Raw genomic sequence first — 18,572 nt, forward strand, 5'->3', positions numbered from 1 at the left:
TCCCAAAACAGATTTCTAGTTAAAGGGGTTTCTGAATAGCCTTCAGCTGCCCCCCAGTTCTTGAAAAATACTGGCTTCATTAGAACGCAGTATATCTCCGATGGGTGACCTCATTGGATCTCCGTGAACGTAGTTTACGCTTAGAGTCTAACCTTCGCCTGGAGAGCTGGTTGTGCCCAATGCTCAGGGAACCCAAGTCAGAATCGCAGCCCAGAGATTGAAGAGGCCTCACCAAGGGTACCACCTGGTCACTGTGGTGTCGATGTTTTTCTTGTGTTTCATTTAAAGGCTTCTTAACAGAGTTCCCTTTGTGGCCGACTTAACTAAAACCTACGGAGGGAGATAAACCCAGTGTTTGTTGAGGGCAAAGAGCTGCCCTTATGCTTCTCGAAGATTTCTTTAGGATCTTCCGAGGCGTTTATCTCCCTCTTGAGGATTTAGTGGCAAATGGATTCAGGTAACATCAATGGTTCTGTTCAAAAAGAGCTGCTTTGGAGAAAGCCTCTCCAAAATCTTTTCTGTAGAGTCTTCTCATTGGTCATAAATAGCTAAATAAGGATGTAGCGCCTGTATATCCCTCAAGCTTTTGTAAATGGCTGCTGCAGGAGGAGGGCCGTGTATTCAGCTCCGTCCCCTGTGCTTCCCAGGTCCCTTGGTGCTGAGTGCCATGTAAATTATTTATCGGAGATTTGCCAGAGGCCTGCATGCCAGCATCTGGGGCTGATTAGGAAAGAGAGGCATGTATTGTTTTGTCTTGCTTTTGAGGTTTTTGAGAAAATTGGAGTCAGCTGGCATTTTGCGGCAGGGGTGGGATGGTGGGATGGGAGTGATCTGGGGATCAGACTCCTTAATTTCGTCCTCCCTCCTGGGTCTGTAACCTCCAGGGCTGTGCAGTCTAATAGAATGTTCAGCAGCGACAGAAGTGCGCCTCATCTCTGTGCATCGTGGGAGCCACTAGCCACATGTGGCTGTTGAGCCCTTGGGATGTGGCTAGTGCAGTGGAGAAACTGAATTTCTAATTTTTCTTAATTTTAGTGAATTTAAATTTAAATTTATGTGTCTAGTTAAGACAGCTGATTTGGACAGCATGGCTGTGGCGCCTGGCTACTAAAATGTGGTCCTTGGGCCAGCAGCCTTGGCATCTCCTGGGAACTTAGAATCCTGGAACCCCAGGCCCCATCCCAGACCCACTGAATGTGAACCTGCATTTTAACAGGACCCCCAGGGGCTTCAATTTCACGTTAAGTGCAAGCAAGCCCTGCTGCTTTGGAGTGACCATCAGAGGAGTGGCTGTCCAACCACATTCACATCACAACTGCTGACTTGTAAAATTTTGCTGTTCAGGATTGGCCTTTCCTAAAATATCTTAACCAGCTAAATTTCTAATCCCCTCCTCCCAGAAGAGGCTAGAGTTTGCAAAGCAAAGCATAGACAGTGAAACTGATCTAGTGAAGAGCTAAAGCCATACTTGTCCCTCTTGTGTTTTGGGAAGCGTAGATGACTTCTAGATGCATATTAATACTTAGCAATAAGCTGACCCTTTTGAGACTTCCTGTGTCTGAGCTGGGGCCTCTGCAGAGTGCCTTGAATGCATGACTTTACTTCGTCTTCACAGCAGCTCCCTGAGATAGAGTCGGTTATTATGCCCCCTTTACGGGAGACTGAGACTCAGAGAAGTTGAACTTACTTAGTTTTCCGAAGTTTATATAACTTAGTTACATAGTTAGGAAGTGGTAGTAACCCCAGGGCCTGCAGAGTCTTAACCACTGTGCAGTACACCTCCCTTACATCTGTAGCCCTTTACAAGTTTATCAAAAGTTCTCTCCATTTCTGCCCTTGAGATAAAGCTTTAAAAAAAATAGCAAAGATATAACACTTTGTTCATGTCAGTGAGTGCATGATCTTGTCAGCAGCTGGGCTCCTCCTAAAAGGGGGCCCTTATTTAACATTTTTTTATCTAGAAGGCACTGGGCTTTCTGGCCTGGACAAGTCTTGTTTGGGATGCTGAAACTATGTTGTAACTCCGCGGGGGGGGGAATCCCAGGGGCAAAATACCTTTGAAACCGAAATCAGTCAAAGGAAGAAATAAAGTGGGAGAAACCCGTTTATTGCCTACAAGCAGTCATGCACTTCTGCTCGCCCGTGTCTCTTGCAACTGGGCTGCAGAAGAAGGGACGCCACCCAACCTCTCAGGTCCAGATGTGCTGTCGCTCCCCCTTGTAATTACCTGTTGATACGGAGATGGACTACTTTCTCCATGCCTTCAAAACACCTGTTGATCTGGAGATGCACTAAGGCCAGGCGAGAGGCTCTGGAAATGTTCCAATTTTACCCACATATAGTCTAGTTGAATGGGATGTCTCAGGTCTCCCCACGCAGGTAGCATCTCTTCCAGGCTGATCGACATGGTTTGGGTACAAGAGCCTGCAGATGTGTCTCTCGTGTCCTACTTTTAATGCTGGACATGGGGGAATGGCCCACCTGTTCTTCTCTTGTCAGGTATTCCATGAATACATATTCTGAGCCTGTTTGCATGACAACTGTCCCCCAGAATCCCAGGTCGGGTTAGCGCGTGCCACTGAGCATAACACACAAAGCACCGTAACCTGTCAAATGTATTAAATTCTCAGGAATCGGGATTAAAAGTTAACCAGCCAGCCTCCTTTGCTATAAGGTTGAATGGGGCCAAAGGCAAGATTGATGCAAAGGTGCATAGCCCCTCTGGAGCCGTGGAGGAGTGCCACGTATCCGAGCTGGAGCCAGGTAAGCCGAGGCCAGGTGTGCGGATCCCAGCGCACCCCGGGGCGGGCTGATCGGCCACCCAAGCCAGCGAGCCTTCTGATTGCTTTTGCGGCTGTTGCCAGGCATTGTTTATAAATAAGGGTATAAACTTTTGCCAGGGACAAGGAGATACTTCGGGCTTCCCTTTGTTAAATGAATACTGCCTTATTTTCTTGTTGTTTTTCAGTCCTTTCACATTGCATTCATTGTAATTTTCTCTCATATTTTAACAAGCTCTTACAGATTTTTATTATATTGTTGACATTATGACATGAATAAATACATTATGAACTCACTTTACTCTGAGGAAAAGGCCCATAGATGTTCATCTGTAAATTTAAATTTAAAAGAAAATCTGGGTCTCCAATACGCCTCATAGCAGAAGGTTTTGTTGCCTGCTGCCTTGATGTATGGAATTCCCTGATGTCAGGCAACTTTAATGAGATATTTTGCCAGTGACCATTTATTGCCAGAGACTTGGCAGGGAGGTAAGCCTGAGGAAGACACGATTTCTGCCCCCAAAGAGGAGCTCAGAGTCAAGTGAGGACCCCAGTGATCACCAATACCTCGGAAGAATTGAGAACCAAATTGTAAAGATGGTCAGAACAGGAAAAACAAAACAGTTTCTGTCTTTTGCTAAGTCGGGAGGGCTTCTCAGTGAAGGTGGCACTGAATGTGGACTGCTCTGTGTACAGTGAGGGTCGGCCTCCAGGACTGGGGTCTCTACAGATCTCTGAGATCTCTGTAGGTGTCTTTCTCCCACAGGGCAGGAAAGGAAAGGATGGGGGCAGGAGGCCTCAGAAGGAGCAAATGTTGTGGGTGGGCGCACTGATTATATCTTGGTGTAAGTCTGACCACATCACAGAGGATGAATTGGAACATCTGAAAGGCAGAGTGGTGAGCTGATGCTCCCAAGGGGTCCATCCGAGAAAACAGTATTAATCAGCAGCATTGGAAATGGCGAGGGAGGGACTTGGGGCCAGAGAACTCTTAACACTTGACCAGTTGGCCATAGTGAGTGATGGAAAATTCAGAAAGGTTACTTGATGACTGAGCAGAAGGCGGACAATGCACTTAGCAACACTAGGGACAGCCAGTCATGGTGGGGCGAGAGCTGGTCAACCTTACACAGGGTTTAATATTTTATTTGAGGGGTTTTTGAAGTGTCTTCCCAGATCTCTACAGTGTTGGGATTTAGCCAATGAGTGAGGTTCGGTTTCCTCAGCCCCGAGCAGTATTTGAAGCCCTAGGGGTATCTGAGATCACCCACATGCCACAGTTAGGATATTGGTTGCAAATTACAGGATACTCATTTCAAGATAACTCACATGCTAAGAGAGTCTGTTATACATATAAGGCTCCATTAACTAACATAACTGGAAAATGTAAGATCAAAGGTAGGCTAGAGTAACAATTTAATTTAGCCATTCAGCTACATTCTCCAAGGCCCTTAATATCTATCTCTACTCTTCTTTGTGGGCCTCATTCTAAGACTGGCTTTCCTCTTAGTGACAAAATGGCTGCAGCAGCACCAGAGTTCATCTTCACACCACACCAATCAAGAGAGATATCCTCTCCTCAGGATTCTGTCTCAGAAGTCTGAGGTGCTCCTTTCCCAGAAGTCTCCAGCAAACCTCTCCTCCTGTCTCACTGAACATTGCTCACACATGTCTCCTGAGTCACTCCCGATAGCTAAATGCCATGTGCTGATTGATAGGCACGGGGAAAGAGGGATTCCCCCTCTGCCATTAGTGTGATCCAACCAAGAGCCATACCTGGACACGGGGGTTGGGTACCTGCCAGGGACTTTGGGGAGCAGTGCAGTGTTGGAGGATATGGGGTGGGCTGTTCCATGTAGATGCTCTCCTCTTGAGAAAGTACCTGAGGCCGAAGAGAAGAAGGTTTGAATGGAGCTTCAGGGAAGAAAAATTCTGAAGGGGATGAAGGGGACAGGAGCCAGCGAGAGGCTGAGGGAGGCTGTGACCCAAATACAGCAGCAAGCCTGGCTGTTGGCCTTCAGGAAAGTTGCTCGCTTGGAGCTTGCTTAATTCGGAAGCATTAATGCCAATTGGAACCATCTTTTCCCCCTTCAAGAAGCCCAGTAGAGAAATTTTACAAGCAAGGAGGTTTTCATAAAAGAAGCATTTTCTGAGGTGGAGGCCACAGAGGATTAAGCACAGAGTTTGAGATTTGGGTGCATTTCCCAAAGGGCTGACTAGGCACACAAACAAGCCCGTCTTATTTCAAAATCCAGCATCTTGGGTGCCAGGCGTCCAGTAGAGGCGTTGTCTTATGAATGATGTTAAATTGGCCATCTCGGGTTGGCCTTCTGCCTTCGTCCCACCTCACGTGGTGGTGTCCCCCCACCTCTACTTGCTCTCCTAGATAAGTACGCTGTTCGCTTCATTCCCCATGAGAATGGCATCCACACGATCGACGTCAAGTTCAACGGGAGCCATGTGGTTGGAAGCCCCTTCAAAGTGCGCGTCGGGGAGCCCGGACAAGCGGGGAACCCTGCCCTGGTGTCTGCCTATGGCTCGGGGCTTGAGGGCGGCACCACAGGTAATCCTGCCTCTCCCTCGCGCCTTAAGCGAGCCGGCTCCAGGGGCAGAGCCAGCAGAACCCTTCAAGCCCCGGGATGCCGTCTGTGCCTCTGCCCGGGGAAACCTCAGTGATGCACACTGCGGAGCCTCTCACTGTCCCTCCAGAGCAGTTCTGGGATATGTGGTTGGACCCATAGTAAATCCAGAGTGAGGGCTCGATGGCCATGGCACACGTCAGCGCGTGTGCGTTGGCTGTCTGCCCCTGCAGAGTCCTTGGCTGTGGGACCAGGACACACCGGTATTGGGGAGGAGCACAGCCCCGCTGGGGTTGCAGGTTTCTTTGCCTGCACCGAATTCCTGACACAGGAACCCATCAGATCTGTGGGATCTGCGGGAAGACCTGTCGGGCCTGTCTCCTCCTCCTGTGCTCTGATCCTAATGGCGCATGAGAAAAGACTGAAACAAAGAATTCTGAAGCTTTTGGACTTGTTAGAATGTATTCTTAATCTTTGCCCCAGATGGGATACGTTTGCTTCTGACAAATACAGGCAGCAAGGGGGATAAAGTGGAACTCCCCCTCTCTCCTCGCCTCTCCTTCCCCCCTCCATCTAGGTCCAGGAGGAAGGGGGCTCAGAGGGCTGGGGAGGACCTTCACGTTCTCTTTGTCGGTATTTCTTGGTGGCTAGGTTGCTTCGCTAGGTGGCTTGTCAGAACAGCAGGCATAGGTTTGCATATGCTGTCATGCAACTTGCCTTTTTCACTCACCATCTTAAAGTACGTCTCACGTCAAAACATACAGGGCCACCCCCCTGAAATGGCTGCAGTTAGTGTTCACACTGTGACCCTAGAGGTGGGCATCAGGTGGCGTCCAGTGTATCATTATTACTGAGAATGCCAGGGTGGGGAGCTTCTCTGCAGAGGAGGTTCTTGGTCGTGGACTCACTGGGACACGGCTTGCATTTGGGTATTACTCTTAGGAAAGCAGCTCTGTCCTGTTTTCTTGAATTCCTTGTGTGTGCACATTTTGTTTGCAGTCTCCCTTGAAGTGGTGAGTGGGGCAGAGCAGGGCCCCCTCCCCCCGGGAGAGGGGACAGTGGGCCGCCCCGGGACTCTGGCCAAAGCAGTGGCCTCAGAGCAAAACAGCCAGGAGGCCCCAGGCCCGTCCAGTCTAGCTCCACACTGAACTCTGGGCCAGCAGCTTGCCCTTTGTGGAGGTGTGGTATCATTTCACCCTACGTGGTGTCCGTTTTACAGGTGAGTCCAGGTCCATGACCCCCGTGCCTATGCCCTTGACCCCTGAGTTTTGCTGCCTCCTTATGTGGCCGGCTCACCCGGAGGCAGGGACTGCACCCCTGGCCTGCTGTGTGAGCTGTCCTGAACCAGGACCTGGTCCTCCCAGCTGCCCTGGAATGGTCCCCAGACAGCAGTGCAGGCATTTAACCCACAGCCAAGTTCAGATGGGCTCCTCCTGGTACTTGGAGCCACAGCAGGCCTTGGTCCAGGCCCCACAGCAGCCACTGAGGTCTCCTGCAACTGCCAGCAGCCACCTTACCCTCCTGCTAGGTCACACCTGCTGTGCCCAGGGCCTCTCCTGCTTCCTGTTGGCTGCTTGCACACCCTCTCGCGAGCTCGGGTTTCAGGCTGTGCTTTTGAAGCACTGGATGCTGCTGAGAGAAGGAGCTGGTCTCGCAGGGAGGCTCCCAGCCAGGAGGGAGAGGTACAGAGCACGCCTGTTTCAAGCCTTGTGTAAATATTGCTCTTGTCAAGGGGAAGGTGTCTTGTTTTTTTTAGCTCTCCCGCTCCCAAGCCTTTTCCCAAATATTCATCCCAAGATCACACAGCTGCAGTGTACATGGAATGAAAAGGTATCTGTGGTGGAGAGCTGGCGTCCTGACCTTCGGAACGAAGCAAGCTTGCCTGAGTTTTTATGGGTGGGCTTGCTCTGTCTCCTGGCTCCAGCTTTAAATGGTCCATTCTGCAGGCTGTGGAGCAGGGGATGTGGAGAATCTGCAGAGAGGCTCTCAGCGGCAGAGGGCCTGAGAGATGGGGAGTTAGACCATGGAGTTCCAGACGTGCTGGATTGGAGAGCAGTTTTCCTGATGAATGTTCCAGGGACCCCAGCGTGAGTTCACAGGAACTCAGTTTATGTGCCTGTGAGAGTGCAGGGAAGACCCCCCTGTCCAGAGATGTTGGGGCATCATGTTGGTTCCCGCTAGAGGCAGTGGCGGGAGGGGCCCCCGCATGTGTGTTTCCTTTCTCCTGTCTTCTCTCGGGCAAGTGCCTTAGCTCCAAGGAATCTGACCTCCGTGAACCTCACTTCCTTCCTACAAAATGGGAATAATAGGAGAGCCCACCTGATAGGCTGCCTCCCGTAGCTTTTTTCCTGTAGGGCCTTGTTTCCCCTCACCCACCTCATTTTCCCTGCCTTCTCGGGGACGAACAGCTTGTTAAAGGGGTGGGGTTTCTTCCCACTGCAGCCAGGTCTTTTTTTCATGTTCACTTAAAAAATATCTTTCCTTATCGTCGCCTTGCAGCTACTTCCTGGAAATGCTGTCCCCTTCTCCTCGCCTCCCTCCCCAGCGCGCCCTGCTTCAGCAGCAGCTGGTCGGGGCACTTCCCAGTGGCACAGTTTAGATACAAAGTTGAGATGTGGGGCGGGGGAGGCTGGGACAGGAGCCTCACTCAGGAGCTTCCAGAAGCAGCCAGGCTGTAGTTGGGGGGGGTGGCACCATAGCTGTTCCTTCATTGTGTTGATAACCAGAACAAGAATTCTTTCTCTGGCCTAGAAGCTATGATTACACCAAACTCATTCCCAGCTGGGGCAGCATGCAGGGCTCTGCAAAAAGCACAGGCCTGCCCGGGGATGCTGTGCCAGGGACGCCCCACAGAGGGCACTGGGGTGGGCACGCAGCTGGTGTGTTGCAGTCCCCAAGAGGCCCTCACTGACTACCTCATCCCTGTCTGGCCTGGAAAGGGGCCTTTTTCAGGGCAGTGGGCTCAGGCGGGAATGCCACCGTGGTCATCAGTCACCCAGCTTGCCTTATATCACAAGGCAGGATGTCTGTGCAGGAGGCCCTCCTGGGCCAGGCCAGAGGTGGGATGTCTCGGGGCCACAGTCAGGGCACCCGAGGTAGCCCCACTGTCCAGCCGGTGGCCAAGAGCATGCAGACTTGTGGGATCCCAGCTCTACCACTTTCTCTTCCGTAGCGCTGACCAGTTCAGGCCTGAAGCTCCCTGAGCCTCCATATTGTTTGTTAAACTGGCCACATAAAATGATGCTGAGGACAGGATCTGGAGCCCGTGTGGTGCAGGTGGTGGTCAGTTAGCAGAGCCACAGTTTGGTCCTGTTCTTATTGCTGGTGTTGGTGGCAAAGATTGGGGGTGTGGGGTGGGGGCATGCTGGCAGATCCTAACGGCTGCCCCAGCCTTCAGCATGGTGCCTGGCATGAGGAGCCCGACCTCCTCGGCTTCCCCAAGCCCAGCCAGAGGAGAAAGGAAAGGTCAGAAGGGCCCACATTTCCCTTCCCCGCTGGAGGCAGAGTGGGTCCCGGCAGCTGCCTGGCACTGAGGCGTCTTGCCCCCAGCCGTGGCTCCCGCCCAGAGGAGAGGAGGTAACAGGGTGTCCAGGAAGTTGGGGCTGGTGGGCGAAATGTCAGCCGTGCCCCTGCCTCTGCCTTGGGCGGGGAGTTCCCACCTCCAGGGACTGAGGTTCTCTGCCGGGCTCACAGAGCTGGTGCTGTGGGTTCCTGCGGCACCAGGGCGACCCCTTCTGTGAGGGAACGCCCTGCCATTGCTTCAACGCCCCCGGGAAACCTCCCCAAACCACACCCCTTCCTCCCTCCAAACCGGGGGTGTGATGTTCATGCCCTCTTCCTTGGTCCCAGGTATCCAGTCTGAATTTTTCATCAACACCACCCGAGCCGGCCCGGGGACATTATCTGTCACAATCGAAGGCCCGTCCAAAGTTAAAATGGATTGCCAGGAAACCCCAGAAGGGTACAAAGTCATGTACACCCCTATGGCTCCTGGGAATTACCTGATCGGCGTCAAATATGGGGGGCCCAACCACATCGCGGGCAGCCCTTTCAAGACCAAGGTGACAGGTAACAGCCAAGCACCTTTGAGGTATTCTTACCTGTGGAACTGGGCTTGGCAGCTTATCAGCAGGGCTATTCCTTAGCAGAAACTGGATGATTTGAGATGTTTTGAATCTACTTGTAATCTTGAAGCTAAAGAAGTGGCGGCACCCTTTTTGAAATGTACAAATAAGTAGGCAGAACAGGAGTGTAGAAGTTGGAAAGTCTGTTAGTTTTCTGTCTCCAGCAGAAAAGAAGGAATGTTTATGTATTGAAGTCTCCTATATTTGTGTAGATTCGGCCTGGAAAGCCTTCCCCCATGCCCCGTTTCTAACCTTCACCTTTAAAATAATCAAAAGATTTTATTGCATGTATAAAAACGTGCCTCGTTCAGAACACTGGAAAAAATGCCAGATGGTTAAAACCGCCTCACAGCCCGTCACCCAAGTGACACCAAGTGTCATTGTTCTTTAAGAGATACAAGCTCATTGCAGAAAAATTCAGATTTCAGACAGAAGAGGCATCCTCTCGCATTGCAGAGAACCGGTTTTGGTATTTTGTTGTCTGTCCTCCCAAAGCTCTACACTGCTTATACATGGAGTGTTTTCTGTAAATGGGAAGATGTGAATCCTATAGGGTGGCACGTGGTTCTGTGCAAGGGATTTCCAAGGCTTGGCAGCCAAGGCCAGATTCACCCGTTTGCCTTTGTGTGGGACAGGACCTCTGGGGGTTTAGAAGACAGTATGCATGTGAGACAGGGAAGTGGTGGCGTTCGGATCCAGGTGTTGGGGTGGGGGGGTCTCCTAAGGCTTCTGCATGGGACACTCACTGAGAGACCCACTTGGTCTGGCCATTCACGCCTGCCTCCCTCCCTTCCATGTCCTAGGCCAGCGGCTGGTCGGTCCCGGCACGGCCAACGAAACTTCATCCATCCTGGTGGAGTCAGTGACCAGGTCCTCAACAGAGACCTGCTATAGCGCCATCCCCAAGGCATCCTCGGACGCCAGCAAGGTGACCTCCAGGGGGGCAGGGCTCTCAAAGGCCTTCGTGGGCCAGAAGAGCTCCTTCCTGGTGGACTGCAGCAAAGCTGGTAGGCAGCCTGGGCCTGCTCGAGGGTGGAGGTGGGGACAGGCTGAGCGCCCTCTGTATTCCTTGACCTTCCCTGCTCTGGTCTGCATGCCCATCCACCCACGTAACACAACTATTTGCAAGTAATCGCGTTTATTATTCTGTTCTCCTCCTCTTAATATTTTTAAATGGTTTTCTTCTCTTTTGCCTCTTGCTTTTTCCAAGTGACCTCAAGGTAGATGAGAAAGACAGTGTTACCCCCATTAGGGATGAGCCAACTGAGACTAACCTGGCCCCTCCGCCACGGATTGCTTTAATGACAGTTTGAATTTGGGTGTCAATAGTTACTGGCACATCTGGGCTGGAAACCTGGCTCCTCCACTTATTTAACTCCTTCCTTCCTTCCTCCCTAAAGCTTATTAGCCATGTCACTTGGGAAACTTACTAAATCTCTTTCAAGAGTCTCTAACATGGGAATTACAGTACCTTCCTTATGGTTCTTAAAAGAATGATCACTTACATAGCCCTTCTGTGTGCTAAGGGCTTCACATATAATAACTCCTGGAAACCTCAAAACTTGCATGTGAGCTAGGTGCTAATGTCATCCATCATTTACAGATGAGGAAGCTAAGATGGGGGGGTGAAATTCCATGTCCAAGGTCACCACGCTAGGAAGTGGCAGGGCAGGGATTTGAACCCATGCCATCAGGCTCTGAGTCTGTGCTCATAATTGCCGCTCTCTGCCACCTCTCAGAGGTTCCCAGCATCATCGTTGAAGTTCAACGGGCAGTAACTGGTGCCTTTCCTTTGGCTCCTATATCCCCTCCTCTTCCCCTGCCTTCCGGGATACATCTTCATGGAGTAATCACCTTCGTATGCCTCCCAGGTTCCAACATGCTGCTGATCGGTGTCCATGGGCCCACCACCCCTTGCGAAGAGGTCTCCATGAAGCATGTGGGCAGCCAGCAGTACAATGTCACATACGTGGTCAAGGAGAAGGGGGATTACATTCTGGCCGTGAAGTGGGGAGACGAACACATTCCCGGCAGCCCCTTCCATGTCACAGTGCCTTAAGACAGTTCTCTTCCGTTCCTGGGAGGAGTTCTAGGGGCTGCTTTTGTTGCTTGTTTTTATAACTTGTTTTCCAAAGTTCTCTGGCCTGTTTGTGGGTCTGAAACCTCATCCCGAAAACATTGCTGTTCTAAAGTGCCTTGAGAAATAGATCCCAGACTTGACTCTTTAAGGATGCATTGGGGACTCTTAAGAAATGCAAGCTCATCAAGAGGCTGAGATCACCCAACACTCCGTTTAAGTCATACCTCTTGGTGTCTCAGATCGCCCCCTGCAGACCAAGAACGCAGGCAAGACTTGAGATTTGTTTAAAAAAAAAAAAAAAGAAATGAAGTCGCCAATTTGTGAAACAGGACGGGGAAAGAGGGTGGGGACAAGGAGGAAGGAGATGTAAATTCCAGTTGTCATTTAGAAGAAAAGATGACTTAAAACCAGCTCCGTCTGTCCAGTGCCCACATTACATAAGAAAAGCTACTCAATGGTCACCACCGTTTCAACACTACTTGTCAGCACAGCCCGCCCCAGGCCATGGCCTGCTCTCGCCTGCCTTGTTTGCTGATGATTCCCCTGCAAAGTCATAACAGGAAACCCTCCTGGCACCCAGGTTTTTGCTTTTGTCTTTAGGGTCCCTTTCAGTCACAGATCTGAGGAAATTCTGCCATGACAGGCAGCCTCCGTTTGCCAGAGATCTCCTTTTTAACCACCGCTAGCCCTTGTTCCTAACACACGCTCCCAAGTGACCGCAGGTGGGTCCATGTGTCAGCACACTCCTCTGAGGAGGCCTGTCTTGGGAGGTGACACTCCACACCCACCCCTGGCCAGCCCCTGCAGTCACTTCTTCCAGAAAATAATTATAGATAAGAAAGAATGAAACTCCCACCGACCTCTGGCCTGAAAGTCAGGCCTTGTGGAAGGGGGCAAAGAAGGACAGTAGCTCACTGATGGCCTTTGACCATGTTGCTGGAAAAGTGGAAGCTATGCAGCCGACAGTGGCTGTGAATTGGTCCTGACTGCATGTCATCCACGGCCTTTGGGAAAGCAATATGCAGGTGCAAAATTCCAAAAATGGGGCGTAAGGCATTTTGCACACCTTCCTGCAGACCTGGCTTTGGAATGAAGTTAACGTATTCTGCACACTGCCTGACCTCAGGGCCCAGGTGGTGGTGTGGTCAGGGCACGCAGACCTCTCCGATTTGCTGCTCAGTCCTGAGGAAGTGGTCACTGTTGTCACGAGGGCCTCCATGGGTGGTTCGGGGGCAAGGTGGCCTTCACGCAGGTGTCGCAGCTGGAGGAGAGTGTCCACAGGACCCCACTCGGGAGAAACCGGAGCGGCCCAAAAGCCAGTGTGAAAGGACCCCAGCCATGTTAACCGGGATGTGGAAGCAAAACTGGAATCAAATGCAACTGTAAATTGTACCTTATAACTTATTAAATAAGATGTTTGCTCCGTAAAGCTCCCCTGGTGTTCTTGAATGGCGTTGATCCTGAATAAGCTGTCTGAGTCTCTGTCCAGCACCCCAAGCCCTAGACGAAGGGACACAGGTGGACAAGGGGGCCTCAGTGGGAGTTTATCACCAGGAGAAGCCAGGTAGCAGACAGGCTGGGCCTGGCCGTGCCGGGCACTGGGAAGGGGGTGCCTGGGTCCCGACACCAGCACAGCTTCCCAGATTGGTTTGCTGGGGCTTGCCTGGAGAAGAGGCCTGGATATAAAACGCACCAAGCGGGAGGCTGTGGTTTAAAAACAAGAGCAAGAGGGAGAAAGCCTTTTTCCTGATGACACGGGAAAGAAACCCTCATGTTAGGGAATTTACTTAAATAAGAAATTCTGTCACCTGTCATCCCACTGCCCTGGACAGCTGTTTGTGTGTTTCCCTTTCTGCCCCCTGCTTGGGGTACCCAGCCCCTCACCCGCTCACTGTCACAGCAGTCCTGTGGCACATTCTACGGCAAGGGCACTAATTCGGGTACCACACTGATGGGTTTGTAATCTCAAAGCCCCCCCGGGGCAGACCCTGGGCCCCGCCCCGGCCCGGGAGCACACCCTCCCTGGTTACACCACCGTGGCAGCCAGAGCACAGATGGAAGGGCCCCCAGAGGCCTCGGTCATGGGGTGTCCCTGCTGGTACCCCGCCGCCAGTGGGGGTGAGGGGTGGAGGGAAAGGCAGGGAGGGAAGACGGGATCCTTTTGTGTGCCTCCTCCTGACGCTGGCTGATCAGGTTGGCGATTTGTTTCCCTCTGAGAGGGGGGAGGAAGGCTGGGGGTTTTCCTGCCCCTCCTGGAGGGAGCCTGCACCGGGAATGACCGTTCCCGGACTCCCACCCAGGCTCTGCCCAGTGGGGTCTGAACAGGCCACGGTATGAATGCTGGGCTCAGCCATTGATTTCTCTACCTTGAGGCCTGGCTGTTTCCGTTTGTAATCGTTCGTAAGGTAACAGCTGGACTTTGGCATCAGGTACCTTAGGGCTTAAACACTGGCTCCGCTCGCTGCTCACTGGCTGTGTGGCCCTGGGGAGACTGGGCCACCTGACAGAGTGCCTTCCTCAGGGTGACTGAGGGGCACAGGAAATCCCACTGGGAGCTGTGAATCCCCAGTACTGTTACCTGTAGCCAACACCCTGCCAGAGGTGATGTCCTCGTCTGGCCCCCCCTGGGCTGCTTGTTAGCCCTGGGGCTGCCCTGCCCAGCCCCTCAAGGACACCTCAGGGTGAAGTCTGAGTACCTCTCTGTTGGTCAGTGGCTAGAGCCCCAGGGCAACTCGTTTCTGCACCTGGACTTGATGCCATGGGAACCGCTGCTGTTTGTGCAAACACCTTGAAACCTTTGAAACTTGACCCTGCAGGCCAAGCGCCAGGACCTTCCCAACTTTCACTGGTTGATTTTGCACCTTTCCTGCCCAGAGCTGAGCACCACTACCGAGTGACCAGTGGAGGCTGAAGCAGACAGTGCCACCAGCTGCCCCACAGAGATCCCAAACCTAGTGCTGACCTGTCCCCTTCCACACCCGGATGCCCCCTCTTCCTCATCCAATTTCCCTCTGCAACCCCGGGAAGCATTCGTCAGCAGAAACGGCCAAGGGGGACACTTTTTTTAACATCTCTGTTTCCTCTGCACTGATAAACACCTGGGCCCTTGGGCATATATCTAGTCCTAAGACTTAAAAGGGGCTGTGAAAGCTGCATTTTGATGAGTTTGGTGTGAGTCCAATGCTAGGGATTTAATTCCCCTTGATAATTGCTCAGCCTTAAAAATTGGAACAGAAAAAGGTTAATGGCAAACCTTTGTGCTTGATCCTTGTCAACCCTGACCCAAGTTTGTATTATAAAATAGGGTACAAGCTTGTGAATTTCAGTGTCCTGTGATGCCTGATGGAAGCATCCTTATCCAGGAAAGGAACGGAATCTTCCTAAGTCTCTGTTCACTTGGAGGGAAGGGGCTTTACATTCAGAGTATTCCACTAATGAAAACTCTCCCAGAAACAGATCTTGTTTAGCTAATTTTTTTTCTCCTCCTAATAGCAAATCACAACTCTCTGAAAAGGGAATAAAAATGTCACAGTGCCCAAGGCAAGCCTGAATCCGATTTTTTCCCTCTGGCTTTGTCCTAAAGATGCTGCCTAAATACATGGTGGGAGGAACCTTTTACACAAAGGAATCCTTTTTACTTTGTGATAAGGCTTTTGTCTAGACCCCTGAGCCCACAGGGGACCAGCTCATGTGCAAGGAATTTAGGGTGGCCCACCCCACACCCCTTCTCTCTTTGTCAAGAGCTCTCCAAAGCAGGCAGGCAGGACGTGGGAATTTACGAGCTTGACTGGTGGCTCGCGTCCAAGTGCCGTATTTTGTACTTGCTTATCTCCTAGCACAAAGCTCAAAGATGAAAGAATTAATCCGCAAGCCTTTTATTGCCCACATTACCCCCTCTGCCATGACCACTGCCTTCCTAGGAGTCCAGGACGCCTTTCCCCACCAGCGTGGACATTCTTAGCTCCAAGCCAATAAACCCTGGCAGGGTGATCTCAGAGGAGGACAGTCTGGCAGAGGCACTGAGCCCAGGAAATGCCAGCTTCAGGCCCAGCTACAAGCCACCAGCTCCAGAGCCTCAGAATAACCCAGCGCGGGAGACGTGCTCAGAAAGCAGCAGACCAGACCTCCAGGTTCACATCTGGATTCCAACCGCAGCTCTGCCACCTCCCAGCCCAGACACCTCAGGCAACCAGGCACCTTCTCTGTGCCTCGGTGCCCTCCTCCATCAAATGGGAAAATAATGGAGGCTCCCATTCTAAGATCAACCTCTAGAAAGATCCTCCAGTATATCCATCCTCCAACTGGCTGGGCAAACCCCTCCCCACCCAGTGTTGCTGGGAGAGGGGCTGCCTGAGTGTTGGAGGAACTCAGCTCCCCAAGGTGGAGTGAAAGGGGGGCTCGTGGGGAAGCCAGTTAGCATGGTGGTTATAGGCACGGACCATGGATTCAAATCCCGGCCCTGCCATGACCTCCAGCAGGTCACTTAGCCTCACAGAAAACAGTGCCTCTGTTTACTCTCCAATCTCATGGGATAGCAGGACCTACCCCATACGGTGTTCTGAAGATTAACTGACAAAATGCATGTAAAGAGCTTATCACATGGTAAGCATTCACAAACTACTGTTACTGGTATAAGATCGCTGAGGACTTTTCTGCACGGACAACTTAAATCCAGCAGGGGCTACTTTAAGGACAAATCAGTACAAATAGGAGTGGCACTTGGCCTTATGGAGAGAGCCCGAACTGGGGGCTGAGGCGGGGCATCCTCAGTGGGCATGGATGGGGTAGACCAAGGACAGTACTCCAAGCAAGGTGGGTCGTGCAGGGCCAGGGGCCGTGGCCAGAAAGGTGGGCAGAGAGTTCAGTGAGTTGGTGCGGTGGGCAGGGTGGGGTGAGGGCCCCACCCCACATCCCAGCCTCCCCTGCTTTGCAGGCTTCAGTGACCCCTTCTTTATCACAGGCCTAGGCTGCCCCTGTACCTTCCCGAAAGGTTTTGGGTAGGCTTTTAATGAATTGATAAATCTACTGTAAGTATCCTCATAAGTTACACTGATGCTGGGCACTGAGATTGAAGATTACCCCCTTTTTTTACGAGTTTGCCAGGACTCAGAAAGGTGAAGAGGTCAAGTCACACACGCAGTGATTAATGGTCACAACCCAGAAGGCCTGAGTTTAGGAAGGGGGCCCTGCTGCCCTGCACTGCACCCCAAGGCCTGGCACAGGGTGGGCGCTCGGAATCCAGGTGGGCTGGTGGCTGACTTGGAAGGCAGTACTCTGAGGGTGCCTCTCTGCACCCTCCCACCGACCCCTCTTGGGGGAGCCTGCCCACCCCGCCACCAGGCCTGGTCTGCCGTCACTGTGGTGATCACCTGGGGCTTCCTTGGGCCCAAGGAATTTGGCACTGAGGAGGCCCATGCAGCTGGTGGCCCCTGAAGCCCAACGAGGGGGACACCCACCTGTGCCCCCTCGTGCTCATGGCACCTGGACTAACCCTCTGGGGTGGGGACAGTCTGGGTCAGGGAGGCTTTCCTGAGTTGTAGGATCAGACTCCACTGCACAACCGGTGGACCCCAAGGTCCTGCCACCCGCAGCCCCTCAACCCCTGACTGTCCGCTCTCCACCCTTCTGCCACATGCCCCGTGGCAACAGAACCAGCGTGAGGTGCACCCATTGGTTGTTTCCTTTTTCTGAGCGCCGACTGTATACCAGGCAGTACCCCAGAGGTACTCTGCAGACCCAGATACAGTGGGGAGCCAGCCAGGGCACAGAGCCACAAGCCCCCTGCGGGCAGGACTTCCACGGCTTGTGTTCACTGCAGCTCCGGGTACTTAGAAGGCCCTCGGTCCCGAACAATGAGTGGTGCTTACAGCCTGGTCACGGAGCCTGGATTGAAAGGGGACTGCAATTCGTCAGTGACCACAGTGAGTGCTACAAAGGAGATACACCAGGCTGTCCACTTAGCCAGCTGACTCAATGCTCCCCAATTTCCCAGACTTCTTCACAGCCCTCATTTTACAGCCGAGAAGGCTGAGGCATGGAGGGCAGTCTGTCCATCCTTTCAGACTGGGGCTTCCAGTATACAGCACTCACCGTGCAATCTTTGCCTGGCTGACTTGTGTTCAGAGTTAAGGTCTCCATCAATGGGCCTTCCAGGTAGCCTTCCCAGACTATCCCCCTGACTCCCTGGTTATGAGTCTGTCTCCCCTCTTGGACTATGAAACTCTGAGGGCAGGAAGCACGTGGCTCTGTCCATCCTCATCTACCTTTGATACCTGGCTCGGTGCCTGGCACAGGGTCAAGAGCAAATGGATGTTCCTTGAATGAAAAAGTGAGAGCACGCCCAGCAGCGATGCACAGGTGAGGGGCCCCAGGCACTGTGGGCGGCCTCCTCCTCACTGGTGCTCAGCCCTGGAGGGCCCTGGTCAGGGAGGCTGACGGTGTGGGGATCTGGACGTGATGGCGACTGTGGGCCCCCCTGTGCCCGGCCCTGCTGCGCCTCTCTCGTGATGCTTCACGTTCTGCCGAGAGTTCTGTGTCTGCAACACACAGATGTGGGTTTGGGGGTCAAGCCCAGTGTGACCATTTCACGTTGCTAAGCCTGTTTCCTCATCAGAAGAAGTGTTAAGAGATCCCATTAATAAGTCGCTGTGAGGATTAAGTGCAATCGCCCAGGGCCTGGCAGAGTAGGCACCCACATACCAGTGCCATGCCCTGGGGCGGGCACATCATTTCTTCAAGGCTCCATTCCCCCACCTGAAAAGGAGGTTCTGAGAGCTGCCGGAGCTCAGGAGGGTGGCTGGCGACACCGGGAGCCCTTGTTAAGCAGCATCTGGCATGTACGGAGGGCTTCCTTTGTGCTAGGTATGTCCCCAAATGTTACACAGTGGGCATTCTCTCAACATTACGAGTGGCTCCCACTATCAGCCCTTTGTACAGAGCGGGCCGTGCAGCCCCGAGTGGCAGAGCTGTGTCTGAGGAACTGGGGTCCAGAGCCTCTGTGACGATCCTT

The 18,572-nt window shown here is 52.5% G+C and overlaps 1 protein-coding gene across 4 annotated transcripts in view; it reads left to right on the forward strand.

The window, feature by feature from the left end:
* Positions 1–12,992, forward strand: part of FLNB (filamin B) — a 128,121-nt gene extending 115,129 nt beyond the window's left edge. For all 4 annotated transcript variants that reach the window (XM_037019380.2, XM_073230761.1, XM_017656809.3 and 1 more), the window contains 5 exons: positions 2,631–2,763; positions 5,167–5,343; positions 9,209–9,427; positions 10,287–10,490; positions 11,355–12,992. In XM_037019380.2, coding sequence (XP_036875275.2) covers positions 2,631–2,763; positions 5,167–5,343; positions 9,209–9,427; positions 10,287–10,490; positions 11,355–11,542 — 921 coding nt within the window. In that variant the 3' untranslated portion in view covers positions 11,543–12,992. The remainder of the gene's footprint in view (positions 1–2,630; positions 2,764–5,166; positions 5,344–9,208; positions 9,428–10,286; positions 10,491–11,354) is intronic.
* The last annotated feature ends 5,580 nt before the right edge of the window (positions 12,993–18,572 follow it).

This window comes from Manis javanica, chromosome 3, assembly GCF_040802235.1.
Source record: "Manis javanica isolate MJ-LG chromosome 3, MJ_LKY, whole genome shotgun sequence".
Classification (NCBI taxonomy): domain Eukaryota; kingdom Metazoa; phylum Chordata; class Mammalia; order Pholidota; family Manidae; genus Manis; species Manis javanica.